General features: G+C 41.3%; 1 protein-coding gene across 5 annotated transcripts; it reads left to right on the plus strand.

Moving 5' to 3' along the window:
* The first annotated feature begins 2,072 nt into the window (after positions 1–2,072).
* LOC106752158 lies at positions 2,073–19,143 on the plus strand. 5 transcript variants are annotated; one of them, XR_001375123.1, is made up of 8 exons: positions 2,073–2,230; positions 7,955–8,091; positions 8,243–8,399; positions 8,726–8,814; positions 15,648–15,791; positions 16,055–16,309; positions 17,584–17,692; positions 18,899–19,143. XR_001375123.1 is itself a non-coding variant. In XM_014633672.1 (8 exons), exons 1-7 carry the CDS (start codon positions 2,088–2,090, stop codon positions 17,197–17,199), a joined length of 1,008 nt encoding a protein of 335 aa, XP_014489158.1. In that variant the 5' UTR covers positions 2,073–2,087; the 3' UTR covers positions 17,200–17,208; positions 18,899–19,143. The 5 variants fall into 5 exon arrangements, 4 of the variants coding, with proteins under 4 accessions (XP_014489158.1, XP_014489159.1, XP_014489161.1 ...); XM_014633672.1 differs by lacking the exon at positions 17,584–17,692 and adding an exon at positions 17,117–17,208; XM_014633675.1 differs by lacking the exons at positions 2,073–2,230; positions 17,584–17,692 and adding exons at positions 2,363–2,452; positions 17,117–17,208.
* The last annotated feature ends 1,458 nt before the right edge of the window (positions 19,144–20,601 follow it).

A 20,601-nucleotide genomic window follows, 5' to 3' on the forward strand; every position in this document is an offset into this window, starting at 1 on the left:
GCGGGTCTCATTCACCGCCGATCGTATCTTTTTTAGTTCAGAGAGTGTCAAGTCAAGCCGATTATCTTATAGCTCGTGCCAATTCGAAAGTCTTTCGTTTTCGCTAGTCACGCAACGCAGATTAGATCGCAGGGAGAAGCGGAAAAAGTGAACGACCTCTCGCCGAAATTTTACACGCTCCGCAATAGCTTCGAAAAACGCGAGAAATTTGCGCCAAACCGCGAGAAAGTAATTCAAGTGGAGAACTCCGCGAGCTTTTCGGAATTACCGCGCGATGAAGTAATCGGGCTTACGTCTCTTTCGATTAAACTCTTAAACGAAAGATCGGGCAGTGAAAATAAAGTCCGCTGAAGGAACGCATCAATCGAAGAGCTACGGTGCTGATTAAACGTCCGCAATGACGTCTTCGCCACCTGTGTGCATCGACGGGTCTTGACCTCTGGGTGTACAACTCGCATAGTCGGCGCATGTGTCACCGTGAGATCCTGGGTGCCGATCGTCTCTGGCCGTGGCCGAATTGAAAATAAATGCATTCTCCGTGTTCACCGTCGCGAATCGCCGGGCTGATCGCGGTAACAAAAATAGCGTCGCATTTAGCGCACCCGGTATATGTGTGCTAGGAGGCCGCGCGCGCGAATGACCGAGAAGTGCCAGAAACGAAAAGATCACCTTTCTACCGTCCTTGTTAGTACATTTGCACGAAACCCTTTGTAATTGTGGTGCGTGAGAAATCGCTGCGACCGCACTTCCGGACAGTACCCTCTGCTTGAATCGATAATACTACTGCGAGCGTACGTATTCTTCCTGAGAGCATCGATCGCGTTTTTCTACTTTGGAAAATTGATTCATAATTTGCTAATAATGCACTTTTACTAACATTCTTCGCGGTCGACACGTCTGTCTGGTATTCAAAGTGGTATTCTTTTCTCGACACATGACGTACATTTTAAAGGCCAATTGACGTCACCGCCGTTGTAAACACAGATATTTACGCAAACTCTATTATTCATTCTGTCAAATCTTTGACGATTCCACTGACATATACTTCGGACGAATGATTATCGGTAACGTAAACACCACTATAAACCGTTAACATAATTTCGCGTTCTAAATAAACACTAAGTGTAGACACTAAGTGATAGAAAGGTATCACGCTATTTAATGTTGACATCACAATTGTCATTCCGATCGATACAATTCTATTATGAAGAATAACAATATTTTTATCAATAAAGTAATATAAAATATGATATTAAATTTTCTTTCTTTCTTTTATGTCAATAAAATTTACAGTATTACTAAATCACGGTGCTTCAAGGCTCAAGAGAGTAAAAATATACCAGGGATATTCATTGACAAGGAAACGCACGAGAGCGATCCGACGCGGCTTTTTTAGAAATTCGAACGCGTCGTCATAAATCACACGGTGGTGTATTTCCAAAAAATACAATAAAAAACCGAATATATTTGAAATAAGCGTGAGTCGATATTTGCCGCGTGATTCGCTTTCGTAAATCGCCACTAGAACTGACTTTCACGACTTTGGCGCAAATATCGACACCTCGGTTACGACGCCCGTCGCGGGAAAATAAACTGTTAATTTATCGCATTATTAGGACCGCCGAGATGATTTACAGTCGTTGGCGCTATTCCGGAAATTAAGCGGCGCTTCGTTTTCGACATAAATGGAGCTTTTTTCGTAGTGATCTACATCCGCGAATAAAGTACGAAGTTAAATCAGCGAAGAAAATGTTTCAACGATACGAGAAAATCATATAAATGTACACACTTTCGCTCTCGCGGAAAGCGTGAACATTACATAACGGATTCGCGCGATGAAATTCCCGGGGTATACGAGAGATCTACCTACAACGTCATCGGAGGGTACCTCCGGTATCGACATCGTAAATTTCGCTCACAAACCGCGTAGCCTCGAGAGAATATCGGTGAGAAAGAGAGAGAGAGAGAGCTGTCCGAAGGGCGGCCGGTGGAAGCTGCGACGACGCGCACGTTCTTTTCCTCATCTTCCAACCCACGATCGACGCATCTCCACCAATCGCGTCTCGCTGGCGGGGGTTGTGCCATAAATGTCGCGCGGCTTATTGCCGGATACCGTCGCCAGATCGGCGCTACCGTGTACCAAGCCACGGTATACTAGCCCACACTTTTGGCGGCAGCCGCCCAGTCTAAGGTCCAAACCCCGAACCGAACGGTCGCCCGAAATACTTAGGTAAAGGCCCCCGCATCATCCTCCTTTTCTCTCTCTCTTTTTCTCCAAGCACTCTCCTTGTCGAACGAGAGAAAGAGACGAGGGATCGGAAAACTGTGGCGAAAGGACAACGTCGTCGTGAGTGCGCCGTGGATAAGGGTCGCGATCGCGATACTCCAGGGTCGAACTACTTTGTGCGCCAGTGAAAAAAGGAACGCCTAATCGCTGCGTCTCTCCACACATGTATTTAGTAGGAATTCGCTCTTCCACTGACTAACGTGTGTTAACGATTTTTATCCTGTCATCATTATCCCCTTTTTTACACAGGTGTGTGCGTTTGTAAACTAATCACTAACACATAACTTAATATGTTATAGCGAAATATGCATTGTTTACGATACGTATCATTTGAGCGAACGATACCTCCAAGTATTCCTCATGTTAACGCATGCTCAATGATACTACGGTTAATTAATGAAGTATAATCCTTGTAACCTTTATAGCGATAGAAATTTTAAGAGGAAGATCAATATCGCGAAGGATATCACCGATCGAAAACGCGAGAATTGTTAAATGCCCTCTCTCTCTCTCTCTCTCTCTCTCACGTACACGACGAGTATACAAACCTTGTCAACGTCGAGAAATTTATCGTTCCCGCTCTCCTCCCGCCGTTCGCGTCCGACGAATTCTAATTTTGTGGAAGCGACTTGGCAATGGGGCCAGCGCGTTTTTCTTTCTATCGCGATACCAATTTGAGGCTCGCGCGCCACGCTGATGATCATCGACGGCACCCTCGATTGTGCCGATCGCGAATTGTTTATCATTATTGGCAAGGATTTGTTTAAGCTTACGTAAGTTACGTGCACGCGCGCGTGGTATTTATACCGTCCGCCGAAAATAGCCGATCCTATTCGCCGCCAAGACGGACGCGTCTGTTATAGCCGTTCCCTTTCTACTGTTAAAACTCAAAACAATTTGATCAAGGAGCGGATTTTCGCTCCGTCCGCTACTTTCTCGAGATTATCGGCGACCTCGATTGCTTCTCGGTAAACGAACCGTGACCTTGAAACGAAACTTGTAGTGGAAGAACGCATTTTGTATTTGAAACTATTTTCAGTTCCTTTCGAAATTAGGTAAAATAGATCAGCATGTATCTCAACCAACCTGTTTGTCCAACTTTGATCGAAATGCGAAACTTGAGGAAAAAATCTGACGTATAAAATAATAATGATGATGATGGTCGTCATTCGCGTGAACGATAAGGAGCGTCCGCCGTCTGTATCTACTTAAACGGTCAGACACCGTCTGACGCGAACGGGTGATTACTACTTTCCGGCGAAAAAGAGCGAATATGCGCGATTATCGTGTTCCAGCGCGTAACGTGCTGGTCGGTCCCTTGGCCGGTCTCCTCGGTGTATGTACCGATAAAGTTTCGGCATTAATATCGCGATGTGCGAAAGTTTTCCCCACAGGATAGACGGTCACGCGGACGGGCTTTTAACGAGACACGCAAGGCCGAAGAAGCGTGCTGCACTTAGGAAATTCGTTCGCCCGCCTGGCAAGTCTTCAACATCGGCCCGGGTTTCTAACACTACCGCTTGTACACGCCACCGATGTGTACTTTTGCCTTGGAAATGCCTTGGAAACAAGGTGTTCGCCTGAATTCTTGTGATTTTTGCTTCCGTAATATTTGCAATAATTTTAATTATCTCCGTAAATTCATTAGTGTGATCGAGCTGTCCGCAATCCGCGCGGAGAAAAATAACATTCAACAAATTCTATGCTATCGCAGCAAACAAGTAAACATACAGTACTGTTCAATATTTTACGAGAATTGATTGATTTTTCAAGTCATTTTATGGAGACAGATTTACATGTGTGCGTTTCTTCATGATCTGAAAAATCTTAAAATATTGGGCAGTATATAAAAAACATATATTCATCTATTTGCTACGACGGTAGAAAATTTGCTGTCCCTCGTGATTCCAAGTAAAATTTTCAATACGCAATCTTCATATCGTTATTTAATCGTGGCTGTATTGTGTGAAAGTTGGCTCTCTCACGAGGTCGCGCGTGGATAGCCATGCAATTTTCCGCCAAGAATGCTAGGCCGACAAGTGGAAGAGAGTCGCAACAAACCCGTAATCCCGTTGCGACGCATCGCTGAAACCCTGCACGTGTTGGAGAAAGAGTGCCAAAAACCTGCCGATTATTCAATTCCAATGACGTATCTTTGCAGCATGCACACGCGGTGGCGTACGAATTTCCGCCAAACATGATGATGGCAAGAACATACGTTTTCAATTTTGTATTCTTATTACCGAATATCACCGACGGAAAGAATTGTATTATTTGAAAATTCGCGCCTTAGCTTTCCAACAAGATATGTTTACATTTTTCATAAAAATGAATAAAACAGTATATCTCACTTTGAATAAACGCGCGCATAATTTGAACGTTCGCGCGATCGAAACTTCTCTCGTCCACTGGAAAATTATTTATTATATTAATTGGGTTAGTATATTTCAACTAGACGATCAACCACCGGACTCTCGCGAAATATCGGACAACGTATTACAATTTTTGGACCCAGATGATTTGCTTGACCACGCCATATGTATTTTTAGAAGCCATCTAGATTACACGCGCGTCCGGATGTATTCTACCTCCTCTGCTCCCACGTACGCGCCGTCATTTTTCCCCCAACACTTCTGCGTCGACCTGATTTCCATTACGCACGCGACAAAAATGCGAAACGCTTTTTCGTCGGACACCATCTCTATTTCAGAGACGTTCTGCACGGTCCATTCGATTTCGACAAATTTGTCATAGTAATCCAAGATAACCTCAAGAAAAACCATTTTTCCCACGTCTGTATCTTCATACGTGAAATACTATTTTTGGATTATTGATGATATTTTTCACTCAGCGTTATTAACACTGAGAAACTCTCTCCTGGTTTTCATGACTATTTCGCAAAGATGCGTGCAAATTGGTCAGGGTGTCAAGCGCTTAACCCATTTCCACGCGATACGATTTTAAGGTCAAGATATTCTCGGACGAAACTCATATTCGCGATCTAGCAGAAGCGGCTGCGAATTGAGATCAAAATTCGCGGTTCTGGATGGACTTTCACGCCTAATTACATGTTGCCGTACATAAATGAATGAATGAAATGCCGAAATTTAATCAAAATTAAAATGTCGCGCGGATAGTCTCGGGACTTTCTCGTGTAACATTTCTCTCTTTCCCTCCCCCTAATCTTTTCTAAATATACCTGTAATTCTTATGATTCACCGATAGAAAAAAACTTCAAGTACTTTATTGATAAAAAGAAAGAAAAGGACCAACCAACTGCAACACGTACATTGAGAGGACATGACTGAGATACGGCGAGCCGTATTGTCAGTTGGAGTCTGGTGTTGAAATCGCCATGACTACGACGAGGTCATGATCGTCGCGGCATTACCATGGGGGTCTGCGATGGGGGTTCGCGAAAATCGGTCAAAGTCAAATGAAGACTCGTGTCGCCTGTCGCGAAGCTTCGACGTCCACCTGTTACCGACTAAAAACAGACCGGGGCCCGGGCAGCCTAAATATAGCGACCGCGAATCCGGGACTCTTGCGTCACGACGGGTCGCGCTTTCGTGGGCGCCGCGACGCCTTGCTCTTTGCCTGGCCGAGAATGCAAACTGGAGAACGCGAACCGACCGATTTCTCTTTCCGAGAGACTCTCGGACATTCGAGGGACGACTTGCACATTTTTTCGCAAATTCCAGATTGATTGTTAGTCTCTCAGAAAAGACGAATCAAATATCGCTGCTATGACTCATCCGACGATAATTGCAAGAGAAGATCAATATTAGGTCGCTTCGTACTTTCAACCGGCACAAATTTCGACGAGACCAAGCAGCGACATTTTAAAAAAAAAGTTTCGCCACTGTATTTGTATTATTCGTGACAATGCGACTTGAGAAAAAAACGCGCTGCTGCAGTAATATCGAGCTTTACATATTCAATGCAAACGATTCAATTTGCCCTTCATTTTTCTTTTCCTTTTTATATAAAAAAAGGCGCGCGAAGTAAGTCATTTCGATCTCAGGTCTTCGCGACCTTCGGTCACTCCCGCTGAGAATGAAACAGGAATATCTGAGAAAACGCTCCGGCGATCCAGGGCGACTATGAAGTATGCGTGACGCTAAAATTAGCGGCGTCTGTTGCGTCAACAAAAAGAAAAACGACGCGCCCGTTTGTGTCACGATTGGCCGGCACAAGGGATGCCACGACCAATTTTGCTTTCGCACGCGATCGGGCGCCGCTACATGACGATCGTTTTCGAATTGAAAGCACACGGTACTACTATTGATTCGTTCTAAAAATAACACATTGCACCATACAACGATTTCGAGTGAAACTTTTTGAGCTGAACATTTCTTTGTTAAAATAATATCTTAAGAATTATCGTTCATTAAGCGTTTAATATTTATTACCAGATCATTTCTTTAAACGCTAATATACTACGAATAGCGACCCCTGAAAGGACAAACTCTCGATTAGTATATTAAAATAAGCGGAACGTTAGGATCGATCGAATGGATCTACGAATTCATCTATCAAGATTGGTTTATGCGCGCGCGTAAATAAAGGGACGTCGAAACGACTGCCTCGTGATAATGGATCGCGGAAATGGCGCACAGTTTACCGAAGCAAGGTTAAAAAAGCACTGCCGCACCTACGCAAGTCGTTAAATTTAAGACAGCTTATGCAATCGCCTCAGGCCGCGGGAATTTCTTATATCACGAGTAACGAGACTTCCTCGTAGAAACTTCGGTTACGTTAGATAGCTGCACGCAGAAAATCAGTAAGATGCTTCTTTTTCTTCTGTGTGCGCGGGGGAGGGGGTGTTCGCGACAAGAAAGACAACCGCACGATTTCCCTTATTTGCTAATGTTCTTGACGTACCTTAATCTCCCTCTCAATGTAACACACAAAAATTTATACCGTACACGTGGAAAGAATTATGACAAATATTCACGCAGATGAATCTTTCTTCGTGTGCCCATGTAGTAATTTGTCAAAATCGATTTTTTTCGGACGATCGAACGATTCTATTTGTCTTCATTGCGACGTTGCTACGTCGCATCGATTATAATAATTTCGTTAAAGGAACGTGTAATCAGTTATATAAATTTGGTCATCACAATCGATATTAAACGTCAGCCGACAAGAATATCAGTGATTTATTTATTTATTTATTTATTTATAGGAAGGTTAGCTATATGGTACAATGGAAGTAGCATACCTAGCTCAGAAATAAATAAATGATAATAATAATAATATTAAATAATACTAGCAACAATAAGTGATCTAACAGAATAAGCAATGAAAAGATGGAAGACCGAACTGTATGAACATAGGTGTGCGCAAGCAAAAAATATCAAGTTACAATACAAAGTACAAAGAAAAGATAAATATAATAGCATATATAATACAAAGTGAAGGAAAGTTATCATGAATTTAAAAAACAAAAGTGATAAAAAGTATATGAAATTTTTCGGCACAGATGTCTTTTATAATTGTTTCAATGACTTTTTTCCACGTGTATGGTTGCATTCGCGCTAGGAAGAGCGATTTCTCTAGGATATTAAACGTTATCACGTCGCAAAATCAAACATAGTCTCGTTGTTGATACGCAAATCTCTCTGACAAACACGCGGTCGAACGTTTATTTTCCTTTTGTCACAGCGAACGAGCGTGGTTAGCAGTTCAGCGGAGTGGTAAAATGGACGCACGATTCAGAAGCAATCTCGACATGATCGGACGCAACGAGCCTATCACAAGGAAGGCGAAATTTTGGCAGAGTTACGTACGGGCCTTGAAAGGTGAGATACTTTTTATTTTGTTTCTTTCGATTGAAAGATACAGTTTACAAGATCCAATTGGACGGTGGATTTGGTTGTTCCTTCCGATTGAAGCAATTGTCTCTCCCGATGAATGAAATGTCAAACGTACTTTTTAACGAAACGAAAACAGGTACCGACGATATCAGAGCTCCCGAGCACACTCACAGACCCCGCAGCATTTTCCGCTCGGAATTTCCTGAGCTGCATTCCACCTCGTGGCCGTTTGGAAAGTCAATCTTCGAAAACCCGATTCACGCAGCCGACCGTATCAATGTTCCCGGATACAGGTATGATACATTTTTGTTTCCATTTTTATCGTACGTTCGTTCGTGCGAAACTGATTAAACTTTTCTTTTTTTTTTCACCGAGTTCTCAAGATTCATTGAGTTTTCAAGAATCAATTAAAATTGAAGCATCTTTAAGACGGCCTACTTTCCTGACAAAAAAATCAATTCTTATATGTATTTTAACTATATTATTATCAATGAAAACGGATGCTTTTTAATTCACAATTTTATCCCAGCGACAAAAATATAGGAATGTTTGACTAGAATAAGTAATTTTGCGCGGTTTCTTCGAGCACTAACGTTCTCTTTTTTTTCCTCTCCTATAGGTATCTACCCGTGCATCGTGAGATTTACGGCTACTCGCCGAGGCAGCTGTATCCCCATCAGTACAAACCCGTAGAACGCTTCGTCCCCGGTACGTACTAATAAGCAAAAGTCCGAAACAAAAAGAAAAAGCGAAAAAGAGTGAAAGAGAGAGAGAGAGAGAGTGAAAGTGAACGGCGTCTTAGAAAGAATCGAAAGCGCGAAACGAAACGAAATTTTATAATATCTTGATATCGAACGAGAGCGAAAGACGGGAGAACGAAAGCACGGAATAAGAGACAGAGAAAAAGAAAGCACGAGAAGAAAAGGGACAAAAGATGTGGGAGAGGAGCGCGATGAAGAGATCGCAGAAAATGGAATAGATGAAAGTTAAATGAATAACAGCAGAACAAGAACGAGCATGAGAATGGGATATACGAAAAGTCACCGAACCCTCAATTTTCCCACCCCGCCTCACCGTCGAAGCCGCTAACAAATAACAACACCTGTTCTTCCTAGATTAAGTTCTCGATGCGTAACCCGGTGCTTTTGGCTTCTGCCCGGCGTTCTAAAGAGGAAGAAGAAAAAAAGAGAGAAAATAACCATCGTTCCACGAGAGACATTGTCTTTTCGCACCGCATTCATAGATTCTTCGGGCCTTTCTCAGAAGCCAGAAACGCCCTTTCGTTTCCGTATCGCATTCTTGCCTTTCATCCTCCTTGTTTGCATACCATTTTAACCAAGAAGAAGAGAGAAAGACCGAAACGTTATGCATTATTATCTCCCTTACCCCCCGACGTTTCATGTGTCGCTCGCCTCCGACATATGTAAAATACGTGTGCAAACTTTTTCCTCGGACATGCGTGTACGTGCCGATTTTGTTGGTTCGTGTTTTTTAGCGTCACCGTGAGTCGCAATAGCGTCGATTAAATGATCGTTGCCTACTTTCATACCATGCCATGTGTAATACTAATTACTTTATGCATCTCTTTGTATCTAAGTTATTATATACTTATATATATATATATCGCTATATGAGAGAGAAAATGCATCTATATATACGTACGTATAAATATATACATATATATATATACACACAATATGTTTAAATATAACCGACGATTTTTCTGTCTCGCGCAAAAACTCTACTCGGAGTCATGTCCCTGTCTTTGAATCCTCATCAGAGAGACTTGGTTCGATGGTAACAGTTTTAAGAGATGTTTAGCCGATTGGAAAAAAATGTCGAAATTTTGACACGATATGCGATGTTAATGATCTAATTGGTGAATGTAACAGATACAATCATAAAACTTTTAACAAGATTGTTACAATCGCCGAAGTTTCCCTAGAAAATTAGAATTAATATTTACTCTCGTTATCAGAGCGCTCTAATTCGACAGATCTTGAATCACGGCATCAAGGCAAACGTAATTTACTATTAAGAAGGGAAACATAATCTTTTAAATCTGATATATCTTCATTATTCGTTGTGCAGGATGAGCCGAGTAAAACTTTTCACTCTATATATTTTGTAAACAACTGACTTGTGCAAAATATGTACTTATTTTAGACGTATAAAATTTCGCACAAATCATACGAAATAATGTTTTCTTTGGCTCATGCTGCCTACATACGTTCTAACACGAAAATACTTTCCTCATCTCTACACATATCGCGCGCTATCAATAAATCCCGATTAACCATCTAATTTCGGCAAAATACTATCCCGATCAGTTTTCTTCAGTATCGATATGTAACAACGACCATCTCTAACGACGAATTGAGCATTCAGGTGTCACGGATCATCGATCACCACCGTTCATCGATCATGGATCATGTGTCGTGTCGTGTTCGAGATGTCGCCCTCGTGACTAGAAAGAAAGCGTTTCCTAGTACATCGTCGTCGATAAGACAATTTGTCATCGGCATGGGGTATCGTTTGTCAATTCGTCATCGTCATCGTCGTTCGTTATCGTCTGAGAGAGATTCTGATTTCTTTCCAGGCGCTAGACTCAACAAGTGGCTCATACTGAATCGCATCATCGATTTGAGTGACCTTAGACGCCAACAGATCTCCCGTAAATGGGAGACCAAAGAGCGAGTTATGCTCACCTCCCGAGCTCGACGTCATTGCTTACGAAAGACGATCGACTAACGTCATGCACAATTCCCGATAATCCTGCTTTATAGTGTTCCCACGCTTGTAAATGGATAACACACATACACGCGTTTTTACTCGTAGTTGAGCAAACGAGAGTTTATTTCACGTCTTAATATTCGATCCAAAATTTTATTTTATATTACGATTGCCGCTGACTATTTAACCCCTTGATGCCTTTTCAAAAAAACGATACTAATTTTTCGTACGGTTTTATTACGCTCGGGTATTTGATGTCAGCTCATTGAACGAATTAATATGGAAATTAAGAACAACAGATGTGCGGAATGTGTTGAAGAGATATTAATTCGTCGCACGCAATTTGCGATAAAAGTTTTTCAATAGCTTTAAACCATTGCATAGAGTATGTGTATAAATTACCAAAATTTTGTACGGAATAAATATACGTAAGTTTATACTTTACATATGACATTTATTTTATTATTTTCGGAATGTTAGGTGCTTTTTGATAACATGCGAAATTCACTCATATTTCTACATCTATCACTTATCCTAAACAATCCACTCGATCCTTCCTTTCTTTTCGATGTGCTGAGACGATCGTCGAGAGAATCCCACGACTTTCTACGGAAGTAAATTTACCGTGGAAAGAAAAAGCCATCCCGAATAAACACCGGCGATGTGATGAGGAATTGAAAAATTGAAAATTTGAAATTTCACGAGAATGCGTGAGAAGACCTTGCTATGTGCGAGGAATTCGAAAAGACGAGTTGACACCGCAATCAAATTTTTGCGAAAAATATTTATCTTGACAAATATACTTTGTACATTTTTCATACTTCTTTTTCAATCCAGCAATATTATATGATACAATAAGATAATATGAAATATGCGCTAATAAATTATCGCATCGTCGTAAATGCATTCGATTTGCTTAGTGATTGATATGTCCAAATATTTAACCTGTTAACCGGAGAGGAGACAAATTAATTTATTATTTACTAAATAACGAAACTTTTATATGTGGAAAGAGCAATGATAACATTCATTTATTCGCTCCTACGATAAGAAAGCACCATATCATCTGACATACATTACATTTATTTGCTCAATTTACCTCCGAAATCATTTCCGACCTGAAAGTGACCCGGTTAATAGGTTAAGTGTAATAAAATACGTATCCCAACTCGAAGACTGATTCGATTTTACCTTGCAAATTCCGTCAAAATCGAAGATTCAATGGAGAATCGAGAATTATACGAGTTGATAATATGGACAAATAAAATTAGATAAAAAGAGAGAACTTTTCACAATCTTTTAATTTATCTCTTTTTTTTTTTTTTGGTGTTGGAAATGTCGATAACATTTGAATACTTAAAAGGGATGGAAAGAAAGGAGATGTAAAGATTGAAAATAGCAATTGCGTCCAACAATTCTGTGCAATAATCAAGATTAAATTTTATATTCGATATAATAATGAGGACAATGAAAAACAAAAGTGGAAAAAAAGCGTGGGTAAATTGAAAATTAAACTTGCGTTTCAAAGAACTTTATCAGACGCACATATCATGAGTTGCGAGACCGATATTCACGATTGTAAATTAATTACAATTAATCGAGAGCATAATTATAGATTGGTTAGTCCGTCAGTCAACTACTTGGATTAATACTTTTTACATGAATTAAGTACAGATTGATGAATAACTAGAGAAAAAGCTGTGACGAATTTATTAAATAAAAATAAACCATGAATATATATATCAGCCTAACTGTCGATGTGCTCGGATTTCTCCTTACTTTCGATAAGTTTATCAAACGTCTTTTAACAAGTCGGGACAGTGTTATATAATAATGATGAAAATATTGCGATTCTCCCCATTGATCCTCCAAGTTGAACGAAAGTTGCAATAAAAATTTCGATTCGAAATTGATCTTTTTTTTTTCAAAAAATAAAACCCTTCTCTGTAAAAACCATAGTTAGAAGAAGGCAGAAAAATAAATAAAATAAAATGTTTAATTTATGCATCTCTCAGATATTATTCTATTCGGCGTAAATGTGTTTTGACACACGAGACAATCACAAGGACAGGATGCGAGCACGCACTATTCAGAAATCCTTAACTCTTGCAGCTGAAGTGGAGGTAGCAGCTTGATCGCAAAAAAGCCAATTTAAGCCGAAAGGGAGATTTAAAAAGGCGAATCGAATGTGGAATAAAGCGGCGAACTCGCTTTTCTGATCGTCGATAAACATTAGACAACATTGTACACAACCGTATAACAAATTAGAAAATAATTATGAGAATGCAGAAGTGGGACTGCACGGAATGTATGATGAACGTGTGGTAGTTCGGAAAAAAGTATGACACGCGAGCGAACAGGCAGCAAGAGCCTGCGAAAGAAAGAAAGAAAGGAAATCGTGCGAAAGGAATCTCCTTTTCAAAAAGAAGAAAAGATAATAAATTGGGACGGAAGATGGCCGCCAAAACTTGAAAAAGCTGGAAATTTTCTCTCGACGCTTGCGCGTTCTAATTCGTACTTTCGATTTTTCGGACCGTCGATATTTCGTCGACCGTCTCTCTCCACTTTGTTGTTGAATTTCTTTGAAACGAGTATATGTTTCGAGTACGAGCATACACTGTATGCATATATCTATGGTTCAAATGAAGGTTTACATTTTCACTCAGCCCAAAAAAGGAAAAGAAGCTTTTTACCGTGTGTACAGTGTGTAAATATTGTGCTCGTCATTAACGATTGCGACACAAAAAAGTGATTTTCAATACATTTCTTTGGCAGGCTTTTCTACAAATCCGACACGCGTGTTAAATCATGAGGGAGATTCAGGGCGATGAAAGGAAAAATCGAAAGTTCTCTTTAATACACGCTCTAATCGGCAATAATACATGCACGCGTACCGAATATCTACTAACAATGGACAAATTAACGTGCAATTAATTACAACCAAATCCAGAAATTTCTATCTTTTTCAGGATATGGCATGTACTTTTTCTTAATCCCCCGGTCTCCTTAAGTCCCGGATTTTAGCTTTTAAGCGAGCCATCTCCGCCAAATATAATTCTTTCGCGACTGGGACGTTGCATTAATTAACGACTGCTAATTTATGACGATCACACGGACGCATACGGATCGTCGCAACGTATACACAGGATCGTCAAACATTGTATATAATTCTTACATCGGACGACGATTGTACACGCCTGAAATTAGTACGTACCTATCTGTAATGAAGCGTTGATCCGTTTAATTTTTCCGGCAAAGTTTCATTCGAATCAGGAAGTCGTGTGGTGTGACAACTCTACGCGTTGATATTTTTATGTGGAGGCAGTTTTAGATTGACAGCTAGCAACGAGCTTCAATTAGCTTGATCCACTAGTACAATTGCACCTTAGCAATCTCGACCATCGCCTCCTTTCTTTTTTTCCGAAATTCGACATTTTCAATTAACGAGCCGAGTTATCTTTACTTTTTTACGACCGAACGAACCGTCGCAGCTTTTTTCCGTCAGCGACTTTTTGAGGCAGCTTTTTTCCACCAGGTTAGTATGCTTTTTTTTTAACCTTACGTGACGTCGTGCTACTTTACTTCTCCTTCTTTTTGATAGCGCTGGCTTTTTCCTCGCACGCGGACTCGCGCGTGGCCGCGCGAGCTCGCCAGCTTTTCTTAGTGACAGTATCCCGATATATGTAAAGAAAGATCTGATTCTTGTAGTAGAAACGCTTACAAGAGGATATGAGAAACGAGGGACAGGACCCCCCTTAGTAGCGCTTGAATACTTTCCGCGCTTCCCGTGAACGAAGCGCGACTTGTAATTTTGAGCAGAAAGTTTGTGCAACGACTTTATTCTTTCGGTGTAACGGTGTAACGCGACAATTGTATCCGGCGAATATCGCGGTACATGTCGCTCGTATACCTAACCACGTAGAGATACAAATAACTCGTAGAAACATTTTCTCAAATAATCATCCCTCCGCTCACTACACGCCTGTATTTTGTTTCGAACTCGACGCATGCTCGCGCATGATTTGTACGTGTGTGTGTGTGTGTGTGTGTGTGTGTGTGCGCGCGCGCGTTTCGATTTCTATCGTGGAAACGAATGTATGCAGTGTGTGAAAATGATGAAAAGTTCGCCTATGCGCTAAAATACTAAAAAAAAGAAAGAAGCGCAAGCGCAAAGCACAATTCGGCATACAGCAGAAAAAATGATTTGACCAATCCGGCAAGTTATTGATCAGAATTTAAATTTGGCATGTTTCTCATTACAGAAAGACCGATCTAATTGAACGAGAATAATGAAAGATTTCGCGTTAACTTTAAAAAGAGAACGATGAGCACGCGTATTGTAATTTCAAATCGGCAACACGAAAGATATCGCTTAAATAGTGATGCATTGGCGGCGCATAAAGGATTCACGTAAGAGACACTGCACTCGGAAGAAGTGCTCCTTTTGAAAAAGTTGGTAAAATCATCGTTCTCTCTCTCCTCTATGCGCTCGCGTAGCATTCATCGAACAGACGTAACGACGAAAAAGAGCGAATACACTCCTCGAGATCGATCTAGCGATACGCGTCGGATATTTGCGTGTACGCATGCCAAAAAAAAAGCCAAGATGTTATATATCGATTACATTTCCCGGACGAATCGTAAAATACGACGATAAAGTAAAGGCGAATCGATAGGAAGAAAGGAAATTTGTCGGTTCAGTTGAGCGTCGTCCGCGGCATCGATCAATCGCGAGAAGTGTTCGAGAAGAAAATGTCTAAATCGCCGTATATCTCTGCTTTCATTTCCGGCAATATTACGCGATACAGCGAAAGCATTCGACGCCGAGAAGGCCTGGACCGACCATCTAAACCGTTTGGCGGACATCGACAGGCTCTACCCGAGCAAATCGCCGCTTCTGGCTCGCCACCTAAGTCCGCCGCTCACTACGAAACGATTGTTCGACATCTACGGTGAGAGACAATGATCGATTGACGAGACGTTCCCACAAATAACAATACTACTTAGGTTTCGTCTCGTAACGGCTCGCAGCCTATCTCTCTCGTAGCATCCCCCCGCGCTAAACAATGCTAATAATATTTCGCTGAGCTCCAAGGCCACTTACGCAATTAGTATATATTTATAAACAATACCGACCTCCCTCCCTCCCTCTCGACGGCTCGTCCGCCGGCCGACCGCCTGACGACCGCCAGTCACAAACGTCTCGTTCGTGCAGGTAATCTCGTGGACGACGACTTCTTGTTGCCGCGTCCGTCCATCTTGCTGCGCAAGAAGCCGTTTTTCGATCTCCTGGAGCCATCACCAATGGCGCCCATCAGCGCATTCACCAGGGACCCGTGGTGGTACCCGAGCTACGCGCCTTACATACCGAGCTACGCTCAATACCGCACACCGTTTTACTTGAGGGACAGCTACCTCAGTCCGATTAAGCGTAGCTATCTGTGGAGCCGACATCCCATCAGGCCCTTCGGTACGTGTGACCTTTCGTCCTCTCGTTCGTTCCCGCCAACGACCGATTGTTTACACTACGATTCAAAATGGCATCGGTCGCTGACGAATACTGGCTATAGGTGCTATCCGAATTGCTATTCTTTTATCGAAAGAAAGTGCGATCTATAAACGCGAATTCAGAATAAGGACGGGACCTGTAGCCAGCGAATCGCAAAATACTCGAGACTACTATAATACTACTGTCGTGAGAGATAAAAATAACATGTTGTTGTTCCGAAGAAATTCTTGCTAGAGATGTCAAACAGCGAGATATAGTAGTCTGGAACGTGTATTTTCTTTTCAGCACGTTGAGTACAGACTGGGTTCTGCATATTTTTCACTCATTTTCGCGAGATTGAAAGTCATACAGCCGTCTATCTTTTTGCCAATAGAATAGTTCGGATATTTTGACAATTTTTCATCCCCCATTCCACAGAGAACGTTCACAGAGGGAAACTGGCGAAAACATCTTTCTTTCGCCTCTCTGTATAATTCGCGAAAAGAAGCCAGTCGGGAAACGGGAACGGTATATCTCTCGTCGATCGAAAATCGCCGCGACCATACAAAGATATTTGGCAGCTCGACGTTTTTGGCACAAGCGCAACATCGCCGCGTCAATCCGCAAAATCGAGAATGAACCCGCTTGCCAAGCTGGCGACCTCCTCGGACCGACTTAATATTTTTTCGTCGCGTTTTCGGCGCGAAATGTTGTTTCGACAGTTCGTTCGACGTAAAGAGATCTAATTGTAAAACCGATGCTACAGCAAACGAATGTCTATCATTTCAGGAGCGTTATACTACTATTATTCGCAGCCAGTTCCACGATTTCACTTTACCAGCCCGTGGTACAATAAACGTACCACGTATTAAACGAAAAAAGTGAGCGATACGATTCGAGTGGCCGATGTGTTTCAATCCCTCGCAATCCCCCACCTGCCCATATTACTCGTTTAATAAGTCCGACAAATAATCAGGGGATTAGTGGTGGCATCACGACAAAACGGTTTACGTCACATTGAACGTATATACTGAGCCATTAACATGCAAGTAGACTGTGTAACCATTGAGTGATAAGCGTATATACAGGCGTGATATGCCCGTGTCACGACGGCTGTTTGATTTGAATGGAAAAGATACCCTTGGGCTACCACGCGTGTCTTTCTCTTCGGAAACCGATGTCAAAATATCCCACCTCCTCACACACACACATACTTGTGCAATTAACTCTTTTTTCTTTCCCGAATGTTTTCCCAGACTGTGTTGTCGCTACAAGAATGTTCTTAGAAACGTGTGGTAATTATTAATTTAATTACCGTGCCTCTACTCCGCTGAGGAGCTCCGCCGACAGAATATCGAACACGCGGTATGTGCCCAGCATGTACAAATTCGTTTGCTGCCCGGTTTCGTGGCGATATTTTTGTTTGCACAGTGATTAAAAACTCCATTTCGATCGCTGCATAACCACTTGTTCCGTTAACACTAGAAGGATTCGGGCAGTTTTTTCTCCAAATATGGAAAATTCGATTACATTCAAAATTCAATATTATACCTTATGATGAAAAGAAATGTATCTTCTAGTGTTAATTGCTCGCGATTATTATTTATATCGCATTTCACGCCGCTTGTGGAATCGACGTTTTAGTATTAAATATCGAGAGCCATCCTCGCCGTTTTTGCCGCTGTCCCTCGAGAACGGGAGAAACGACAGCCGGAAGCGTCGTAGCCAAAGGGTTCGGACGAACATCATCATTATTCTAATTCCTCTCGCGTAGTCGTCTCTCTTTTCTTAATTATAAAGTTGTTGTTCGCAATCATCATACGGCGGTCTGTGCGTGAGCCTGTATTTGCAAAAATCATTCTCTTACTCGTACGTTTCTTCGTGTTCAACATCTTCTAATATGTGTACAACCGACTCGGAATTTTCTTCTAGTGAGAGACACTTGTACAATATGAATACCCAGGCGAAGTGGGCCCTGGGCCTCGTTCATTCACGGTGTAATATTTCCGCTGGATGTAGTATACGCCGCTCAGCTAATCACCGATGTATCTTAAATAATCGTTATCACTCGCTCGAGATAGTTTGCCAGGCTTCTCGCTGCGTCATAGATTCGTATCTAGCGATCGATATTAATACACACAGTAGTAACTTAACCATACATTTCGTACTGATCGATCGGAACAATTAACTGCTGTTGTCAGCCACGGTCGAAACATTACGCCGTGTGTAACGAGGACATGCAAGAACTTACGAGTTTTCCAATGTTTAACTGTACATTGTATCACATTCCCGTCGTCCTGTCCAGAGATCTCCCCGGGAGGATGTACGTTCGGATTGAATAATAATCGAGAATTTTACTAGCCAAATTGAAAAGACGTACATCCTCCGTTAGGAATCTCGCAATTAGACTTTTATGGAAAAATAACAAATTATCGTGTCGATAAGCGCGACGATTGATCGCTGGGATTTTTTCAAATCACCGCCGGAGTATTTTTCCATAAGTGTGCACAATCGTGCCATCTCGCTCTTTCACCAACGTTTGACCAACGCTTCTCTGTCTCTCTTTTGCAGCTCACGTCTACTGATGACTATCCGGCGCCATACGGAAAGAAACGATGAAAAAAGGAAAATAATGCCCGAAAAAAGAATCTACAAAAAATGATAGAGAGGAAACGTTCCGAAAGGGCTTTGGCGTCTCTTATCATATTGTCCACGGAGTTTTATTTATTTATTAACATCTTCCGTCACATGTTTTATTGTACTATTCAATCGTGATCTGTCTACGAAATAAAAGAAACACTGCCAAAATTTTACAACATGATTGTTGATTCATCCGAGTATCCAGATCAACTTCCGACAATCTCGTAATTTTACTGTTGTATGAATTTCAATGATGTGTGAATTGCAACGATTCCAAGTATATCATTTCTAAGATAAATATAAAGCCAAGTTGAAAAATTGTTTCGCAGCAATCTGAAAACTTATATAATAATAATAATATTACTTATAAAAGATAATAACGTTCCAACAACGACTAGATCGACGCGTTATAGTCTTACGTCGACCTTCCACCGAGGGAGCGTGCAAACAAAACAGTAAGACGACGATGAGAGTTTTGTACAACAATATGCATGTTTATTATCTGAAAGTTTTACATCTTTAGGATGCCATTGCATGGCGCATTCCGTCGCGATTCGAACGATGTATAACAACCCACGATAGTCGAACAAACTCCTCGCCGCGAGAGTACGCGTGTCTCGCTTACTTATTTTAATAAAGCATCGTCGAATCGCGACCGGCCAACCCTTTACAAATATAATATCTGTATATAATATATGAATCTCTCGGACAAAACGCATATCGAGGGATCACAACCGCTCCTTTGACAATTAAACTCTCATTTCTCGGTTTTTATTCTTCTTTTCCTTTTTGAAGAGGCGAGAGAGCGCGGAGGAAAAGGAAGGACCTACCGAACATTTTACACCGCGTCTCTCTCTTTCTCATGTCATCGGTGGAAATTGAAATCTTGAACAATAAACTACTGACCTCGTCGATCGCCATCTATATCCGATGATAGTTAAATAACAAACAAATAACAACGTGATACCTGATCGTCCCGTTTGTAGACGGTTCATCGCGCGTAATTGATCTCGGGGTGATGTTTGGCTTGCGATAAATACACATTCAACTCGTGTTTTCAGATTATATTCTCGATCACAGAGCGATTTGGATCGTTCATTTCGACACACAAACTTATCGGTTGTATTCATGGATATATTGCCGATAGCACAAATATTAAATATCTAGAAGTCACAATTGCACGTTACTACGAGAAAGATATCCTCAGTATGAATACAACCTTGAACGTCGTTTATCCCCTTTTCTCTTTCGGAAAATGTAGCACAACTTGATGGTGCTCCTGAATATATAAAATATTCGGCGATTCTCGTTACCAATGTACGCTTCTACGACACAGCTACCTGCTGACTAGCAAACAGTCGCAAACGACTGGGATGCTATCGATCACTAACAATTTACGAAACACGAGTGAAACACCACGTAAAGAGAATGTCACATAAATACGCGTTTGTTTTCAATAAATGCACTGAATGATGATAAATGCTGGATTTGTCAATCTATTCGAAGGAAGCAGTCTACCCTGGCGCTTGAATTTCGTACACTGAATACGGATAAACATACATATATATACATATATATATATATATATATATATATATATATATATATATATATATATATATATATATATATAT

This window comes from Dinoponera quadriceps, unplaced genomic scaffold (assembly GCF_001313825.1).
Source record: "Dinoponera quadriceps isolate SergipeBrazil2010 unplaced genomic scaffold, ASM131382v1 scaffold323, whole genome shotgun sequence".
NCBI lineage: Eukaryota > Metazoa > Arthropoda > Insecta > Hymenoptera > Formicidae > Dinoponera > Dinoponera quadriceps.

Excerpts from the sequence above, each read along its gene's own strand:
- LOC106752158 (XM_014633672.1), top strand. The coding sequence starts at position 2,088 with ATGTCGCGCGGCTTATTGCCGGATACCGTCGCCAGATCGGCGCTACCG. Across the intron at positions 2,231-7,954 it reads CGGTCGCCCGAAATACTTAG|CGAACGAGCGTGGTTAGCAG; the intron begins GTAAAGGCCCCC and ends CTTTTGTCACAG. Across the intron at positions 16,310-17,116 it reads ACATCCCATCAGGCCCTTCG|GAGCGTTATACTACTATTAT; the intron begins GTACGTGTGACC and ends CTATCATTTCAG.